Consider the following 8533-nt stretch of genomic DNA (forward strand, 5'->3'; position numbering starts at 1 on the left):
CGCAGGCAGTGTGCTGCATGAGACAAAAATGTAATATAGCCAAAACAACCGCATAGCCACTCTTTAGTGTAGATGCATGATGATTTTATGAGACGATGCCGCGATTATAAATGAGTGACTCCTGGTTAACATGTATTAAAAGGGGTCGTGTTTAGTCACTATTTAGTGTGGTATTTTTTGACAATATTCACTCATTATGACAGTAAAATAGGGCATTCTAAGTCAATATACTGCAGTATTTCCTCTCTCAATCAGTAGAAAATATGGTTAACACCCAGTCATGCATGAACAAAAAATACCGTCAGTTATCTAGAAACCGGTATAATTTTGAAAAATACCGCGATATAAATTTTTGGTCATACCGCCCAGCACTACTGTATATTATTATGATAATGAACAGGCTGCATTGTCAGTTAGCAATGCTAAACTGTGTGCTTGCGTGCGTGCGCCGCCAGTGCAATCACTTGAGTTTTTTCTTTCTAACAATGGAAACAACTACTCCTTCTAGGCATACAGATAATCGAAACTGTAAAAGGTTTGCTTTTATTTGTGTACATTCACAATAAAATTTGTTAATTTATTATTTAAGTAAAATATATTTCTTATAAAGGCCTATTTATTCGTTATATAGCCTAGCTTTATTATGTTTTTCTCTGCTTGTAGAAGATCTGCAGGTGCGTGTGACCATGTGAATCTTCATGTTCTTTTGTTTGCTCCTTTTTGTGCATGTAAAATTAATCCCTGGAAAACAAGTGTTAGTATTTTTAACGGGTCACAGACACTTATCCTTCCTAATTTAATTAAATTCTTACTTAAAATAATCTTGTCGGTTAACGGTTAATAGTCAGTTAACGAGCGTTGGTTGTCGGTTAGGGGAAATAACCGAAATGAACATCCCTAGCCTGAACTCATCTTAGATTGTCCAAAAGACAGTGGAAATGTGTGCTGTGGTCAGAGGAGTCCACATTTCAGCTTGTTTTTGGGAAAAATGGACATCAGAGTCCTAAAGACGAAAGAGAACCTTCCAGACTTTCATCAGCGTCAAGTGCAAAAGCAAACGTCTATCATGGTATTGGGGTGCATCAATGCAAATTGCATGGGTGACTCATATGTGTGAATAGTACCATTGACATAAAGGCATATACTGGGATTGTATACATATTTTCCTACAAGATGACATATTTCATGGGAAGTCCATGGATATTAGCTGAAGACAATGCCAGGCCTAATTCTGCATGTGCTACAACAGCATGGTTTCGTTGACACACGTGGATGTGACTGACTGGCCAACAGATCTGTCTCCTATTGAAATGTATAGCCCATCAAGATGATGTGACACAGTGGTAAACATGCCTCTGTCTAAACATTTTTGGATTGTGTTGCAGCCATCAAAATCAAAATTTGTTTATATTCACAAAATACAATTAAGTTAATCATTGAAAACATTGAAAATCTTTTTTGTACTTCAGTTATTTAAATAAAGGTTAAATAGAATGAACAATCACATATTTTTTATTTAACTGCACTTTACAAAATGTCCTAAATTTTTCTGATAATGGACTCATCTGAGATGAGATCTGAGATGACGCTCATTGGCTTCTGCATATAATTGATGTATAGATTTCTTCTTGTGTAACAGAGATTGCATTTCTTGCATGCAGTGATTGACTATGTTAAGTGTCACTGGTTTTCCATAGTACTCCCAAGCCCATGTGGCTATATTTAACACTATATGACGGTTTCTCATGCAATGCCATCTGAGGCCTCAAAGGTCACACACATTCAACTGAGGTTTCTTGCCTTTCCCGATACAGACTGAGATATCTCTGGATTCCCTGAATCTTTTCACAATATTATTCATGGTAGATGGTGAAAAACCTGAATTATTTGCAATTTTGCTTTTAGAAATTTCTATTTTTGATTTGTCTGACAATTCACTCATGGAATTTGGCACAAATTAATGAGCCATGACCCATCTTTGCTGGCAAAGACTGAGATCCCCCTTTACACCCAATCACGATCCCCTCACTTATTAACAATTCACCTGCTTATTGTGGACTGTTTCAAAACAGTTTAACTTGGATATTCATATTCACTTTTAGTATGCTTCTTGTCCCAACTTTTTGTGTGTGTTGCAGCCATCAAAACTTGTTTGTTTATAAAATACATTTAAGTTGGTCAGTGTAAACATTGGACATCTGTTCTTAGTACTTTTTAATTAAAGGTTAAAGAGAATTAACAAATCGCCTATTATTGGTTTTACTGCATTTTACAAAACATGCCAACTTTTTCTGATTTGGGGTTGTATCTGGTTCATAATTTTTGCAATCATATTACTAAAATTTTGAACATGTTACAGTCCTGACTGGTAAAATGTAGCTAATCAACCCTGCAATTTGTGCCTGTAATATTTAAAAATAATAATTGGATGGTAAATGTACACAATTCAATTGAATGAATTCTAATTTTCATACTTTCTACTATTATGTCAGGGTTTACATGTCCTTTCCCTTTCACATTTCTCTCTTTAATGGTTTTGTACATTCATTTTAGACCTGATAGAAGAGAACAAGGAGATTGAAGAACTGACTGAAGTGGAAGAGAAACATCATGTAAAAACTGAGGAAGCATGCTGGAGTCCCTCATTGAAAAGAAGAGATGAAATATGTTTCACTTGCTCTCAGTGTGGAAAGAGTTTCTCATGCAAGCAAAGTCTTGATATTCACATAAAATTTCATCTTGAAGGGTTTTCAGATGACCCAAAAGACCACCTGAAAGTTTATACAAAGGAGAAGCCTTATGTATGTAATTTATGTGGAAAGAGTTTTATTCAGATGAATGCATTTAAAATGCACCAGATAAGACACAGCGGTGTGAAGGATCATGCTTGCTCTGAATGTGGGAAGACTTTTTTTACAGATGGTGCACTGAAAGTGCACCTGATAGTTCACACTACAGAAACGCCTTACAAGTGTTCACACTGTGACAAGAGATTCAAACGGTCAATATATATGAAAAGGCATGAGAGGATCCACACTGGAGAGAAGCCGTACACATGTGATCAATGTGGGAAGAGCTTCAGACTAAAAGGAATCCTTAATGATCACATGAAAATCCACACTGGAGAGAAGTCTCACACATGTGGTCAATGTGGAAAAAGTTTTGCACAAAAAGGAAATCTTAAAGAACACATGAAAATCCACACAGGACTGAAGCCACACAGATGTGATCAATGTGGGAAGAGTTTCAGACTAAAAGGACTTCTTAATGATCACATGAATATCCACACTGGAGAGAAGCCGCATACATGTGATCAGTGTGGAAAGACTTTCGCACAAAAAGCAAACATTAGCAAACACATGAAAGTGCACACTGGAGAGAAGCTGCACACTTGTGATCAGTGTGAAAAGAGTTTTTCACAAAAAGGAAACCTTAAAGAGCACATTAAAATCCACACTGGAGAGAAGATGCACACATGTGATCAGTGTGGGAAGAGTTTCAGACATAAAGGAAACCTTAAGAAACACATGAAAAGCCATATTGGGGAGAAGCCGCACACATATGATCAGTGCGGGAAGAGTTTGAGTTGTAAAATAAATCTGCGAACTCATTCTAGAGAAAGACGATATAACTCTGACCAGTGCTGTACAAAAAAAGTCAGGGCAGATTTCCTGAAGGACCACCTGAAAGTTCATTCAAAAGAGAAGCTTTACGTATGTGATTTATGTGGAAAGAGTTTTAGTCAGATGGGTGCATTAAAAATACACCAGAAAAGACACAGCGGTGTGAAGGATCATGCTTGCTCTGAGTGTGGGAAGACTTTTTTTACAGATAGTGACCTGAAAGTGCACAAGACAGTTCACACTAGAGAAACGCCTTACAAGTGTTCACACTGTGACAAGAGATTCAAACGGTCAGAAAATCTGAAAATACATGAGAGGATCCACACTGGAGAGAAGGCTTTCACATGTGACCAGTGTGGGAAGAGCTTCAGACTAAAAGGAAATCTTAACAAACACATTAAAATCCACACCGGAGAGAAGCCACACACTTGTGATCATTGTGGGAAGAGTTTTGCACGAAAAGGAAATCTTAACAAACACATGAAAATCCATACCGGAGAGAAGCCGCACACATGTTATCATTGTGGGAAGAGTTTTACACAAAAAGCACTCCTTAATGATCACATGACAATCCATACTGGAGAGAAGCCACACACATGTGGTCAGTGTGGGAAGAGTTTCAGAATATCAAGTGTTTTTAAAATGCATCTCCGTACTCATTCTAGTGAAAGACTCTATAACTGTGACCAGTGTGGTAAACATTTCTTTAGGGCAAGTGCCCTAAAGAGGCATCTGAAAGTTCATACAAGGGAGAAGCCTCATGTGTGTTCTTTGTGTGGAAAGAGTTTTAGTGAGCGGGATGCTTTAAAAATACACCAGAAAAGACACAGCGGTGTGAAGGATCATATTTGCTGTGAGTGTGGGAAGGCTTTTTTTACAGATGCTGAAGTGAAAATGCACCAGAGAATTCACACTACAGAAACACCTTACAAGTGTTCACACTGTGAAAAGACATTCAGACGGTTAGTATATCTTAAAGTACATGAGAGGATCCACACTGGAGAGAAGCCGTATCACTGCCATTCATGTGGCAAGAGTTTCACTCAATTATCTTCTCTAATCTGTCATAAAAAAAAGATGCACGTCTGAAATTACAGTAAGCTAAATTTGATTTTTAATAGCATTTTCATGTTGTGATTTTCATTTTTCTGTGAATATAACCTATACTGTATAATAATAATAATAATAATAATTACAACTTTTTTATCTTTTGAAATGTTTATGTTTGTACTTTTGAAAATGTATCTTATATGCAGTGCAAATTAAGCTAATTATTTAACACTTTAGGCTCATTTTGAGCACAAAATATGTGCTTTCTGTAAATGTATTTGTTTCTGGTGTAATTGTTTAGTTGATGTTTGTCACTAAGCAACTGTATGGAAAGTAAGATGATGTACAGGTCGGAGCCGGGTTTGAGTGCATTAAATGCATTCATCATTTTAACGCCTTATTTTTTCTATAATTAACCTCACCTAATTGTAATATACATATCTATGATATATACAGCATCACACCATCTTCTTTTGGTCTAAAGTAATATATAGTCTATGCATAGTTAAGGCTGATTGGCCAATGCAGTTGTCAACAAAAACTCACCAATGAGAAACCTTTCAGCACACCCATTTCCATGACCTGCAGCAGCTGTCTATAAGACATGAAGTAGTACTTGCATTGCATACAAGAAAGAAATGGTCCAGAAAGAAGGTGGTTTGGAAACAGAAAAGAGGATGTATTAATCTTCAGAACGTGTATTGGACATTGTTCATTAAATCGGTCTCTGCATAGAACAGGGCAACATGAAACCGGAAATTGTAACAAATGTGTCAAGCAGAAATAGTAGGACACTAAATGTGATGCTTATGAAAGAATTTAGCTCTTTGGGAATAAATAATTTGTCACTCTAGGTTCCTGTTAGGGGATGGGCCAAAACAATCTATAATTTACAATGAATTATTTATTTATTTGAAAGAAACAGGACTGATTAATAGAATTTAGCTTTTTTTTAAAGTCGTTGTTTCAGACTTCCCTACCATTATGCGCTCCACACTCCTTTCCAGTAGGTGGCGGGAATGCACCTTTTAAGTGGGTCTGCCAACCACCGTTGAACTCCAGAAGAAGAAGAAAACGGGAAGTAGTAGTGCCATCACACACACAGCTTTGAGTCTTCTGAGGTGAGGTAATTGGCATATTTATACAATTATAAAAATACAGCTTGTTAAAGTAAAATTTTACAGGCTCATTTCTGTGTTGTTTTAATCTGGTACAGTTCTATTTGTGCGTCTTTTCTGGCGTTTCTTAACTGAAACAAACATTTAGCTATTTAGCAAAACATTTAGTAACGTTAGGGTTGCTAACCATTCTGAATTGTCCCGTATTTAAGACAACAATTTGTCCCGTATACGCAGGCATACGCTGTATGACCACCCAGACCACACGAATAACAAACTCTAAATTGAAAATAATTCATTTTTGAACAAATCATTGTTAGTTTTGCGAACATTAGGTGAAGGCGTTAAGACCCAGCAGAATCCTCAGCCGGGTGGTCGCTTCCGCGCCACAGCGAGAGGATGATGAGGTTTATTATGCGTTGGTGTAGCTATATTGTGATACATTCACAAACCCATTTCCTACGTTACTACTACACGACTGGTGCAGATTATTTTTTAGAATTACATTTATTATTATTATTATTTTTTTTTTTAATTGTACATAAATAGAATAAGCAATACACGTGATTGTGTCTAAGAATCAATTTTGTACACATGCAGACAATGAAATGACATACACTTTGTGGTACAGTACAAATAATTGTCCCTTATTTTCAATGATGTGAGGAACTATTGTTAAATTAATTAAAACCTGAGCGACTTTCTATGTTGTATGATTGTTTAACAGGGTTTTTCATGGCCCTAAATGAAGTGGAGGTGGTAAAATCCTGCTCATGTGCACACACACAGAGGTACCGCATTTCAACTGGCTGAAGAAAACACATTTTACAAGCACATATTTGAGGTATTTAAATAATAAGATTATTATTATGTTGAAAACAGTGTCATATACAGTTTTGTGAGATTATTATGGGTGGACCACACTCTCTTTAGTGGGTCGGTCGGGGGGCATGTCCCCCTGGAAGAAAATTTTGTACATTTTAAAGATAAATTCATTAATCTGGTGCACTTTTATATACGCATGTTTGTTGGGTTTTGCCGTGGAATGAGAGTACAGTGTTTTTATTAAAATCAACATATTAAGTATGTATCTCTCATCCATTAATGATCCACCCGCAATTAACTGGAACATATTTTTTTATTACTTGGCCCGACCGACCTGTGGATATAACCACAATCCACGCATCACTATTGTGCGCTCTCACAGAATGGCCTGAGCCTCCACTCTGTTCCAGACCATCAAGTTTTAGGGCCAGAGCTCTTTACTGGTAGTGATATTGTGAGGGGAATTAATGAGAATCAATCTCAATTTGTTTTCACTTATTCTATGTATTTATATTTTGTCAGTGGTTCAATCTGTTTTTAACATTATTTGTTTTTCACATGAAGAGGCTTTTTCAGTAGCTGTTAATTGTGTCACTCCCTATTATTAATGAGTGTTAAGAGGGACTGTTTTTCGTTCTTCATTTTTAGATGAAAAGAAGTAGGGGTGGGCAATATGACAAGATTCTTATATCACAAAAGGAGTCATTTTAGTTCACGATAATCATATATATCACAATATAGTTATTTTTGCAAAAGTTTTCATATAAAAAATGTCATAATTGTCACCAATGCCAGTATCATTAAAAAATATATATATAATAATAGCCTAAAGGAAAAAAAACAACTCAAGCTCACTGAAGATGTGTAAATGGTCAGATAAAATGAGAAGAAACTAATTACAAACAAATTGTTCAAAGTAATCAAATGTATTTAAAAAACACTTTTTTTTATAACAAATAATTATTAAAAAAACATTGAGACGACACTGCTGCATGTCATGCCATACCTCTCACAGCAGGCATGCATCTTTTACTTCTGAGATAGGCAAATTGAGAGATCGCTGATCAAATCATTAGAAGCAATTATTGGCTGATAGCGATTGGTAGCTGATCTGCTGTGGGAAAGGTATATGTTCAAGTTGTCCTAAACATGAGAATTTTTTATTTATTATTCATTTATTTATTATATTTTTCTTTTTATTTATTAAGCACGAATCAAAAAAGCATAAGCGTTTGCCACATCTTGCTCTGTTGTACTTTGGCAGATGCGTGTGCTGTTTAATGCCTCTGACAAGTGTTTTCCTCAGCGTGTAACTTGCGTTTTATGGTTATATATTTATCTGTAAAATGTAAGAAAGTCTAGAAAGATAAATATTTTAAAATATTTAAAAAGTCTCTGCCTTTCTCACACAGAACAACCTCCTCGACAGCAACCAGTCTGGTTTCAGAAGTGGACATTCAACCGAGACTGCCTTGCTCTCAGTTGTTGAAGCCCTAAGACTGGAAAGAGTGGATTCCAAATCTTCAATACTTATCTTGCTGGATCTGTCCACTGCTTTTGACACAGTTAACCACCAGATCCTCCTGTCAACCCTATTGGCAAAGGACATCTCAGGAAACCACACTCCAGTGGTTTGAGTTAATAGAAATTATAAATGTATCTACCAAAGAGTTACAAATAAAACAGAATTATGGCTTATTTCTGCATTTCTGGCAAAATTATCTCGCCCCCCCATTCACTGCATGGTCCCTTCCTATGTAGCCTAGAGTCACTGAGTGAGATCAGATGGTAAACTGTCAAATTAGAGATGTCTTCGAGTTTTAGGGGGGGGCAAACCGAGCCGGACGATTTGGTCAGTCGCACTTTTAAACACATTTTAGTTTTGCTATAGAAAATCTACAAATTCACACTCTGATT

At 36.3% G+C, this 8533-nt stretch overlaps 2 protein-coding genes across 6 annotated transcripts in view; both read left to right on the forward strand.

Moving 5' to 3' along the window:
- LOC107729902 (zinc finger protein 260-like) overlaps positions 1 to 4712 on the forward strand; it is an 18651-nt gene extending 13939 nt beyond the window's left edge. The window contains exons 3-4 of the mRNA XM_016540634.1: positions 2554 to 3365; positions 3465 to 4712. Coding sequence (XP_016396120.1) covers positions 2554 to 3365; positions 3465 to 4712 — 2060 coding nt within the window. The remainder of the gene's footprint in view (positions 1 to 2553; positions 3366 to 3464) is intronic.
- A 992-nt stretch (positions 4713 to 5704) lies between these two features.
- Positions 5705 to 8533, forward strand: part of LOC107729903 (gastrula zinc finger protein XlCGF58.1-like) — a 27138-nt gene continuing 24309 nt past the window's right edge. For 2 of the 5 annotated variants that reach the window (XM_016540635.1, XM_016540640.1), the window contains exons 1-2: positions 5716 to 5794; positions 6519 to 6635. In XM_016540635.1, the coding sequence (XP_016396121.1) occupies positions 6565 to 6635 (71 nt within the window). In that variant the 5' untranslated portion in view covers positions 5716 to 5794; positions 6519 to 6564. Of the gene's footprint in view, positions 5807 to 6518; positions 6636 to 8533 lie in introns of all 5 variants that reach the window. The other 3 variants (XM_016540636.1, XM_016540637.1, XM_016540639.1) reach the window with 3 other exon arrangements.

This window comes from Sinocyclocheilus rhinocerous, unplaced genomic scaffold (genome assembly GCF_001515625.1).
Source record: "Sinocyclocheilus rhinocerous isolate Xijiao unplaced genomic scaffold, SAMN03320098_v1.1 scaffold1962, whole genome shotgun sequence".
Classification (NCBI taxonomy): Eukaryota; Metazoa; Chordata; class Actinopteri; order Cypriniformes; family Cyprinidae; genus Sinocyclocheilus; species Sinocyclocheilus rhinocerous.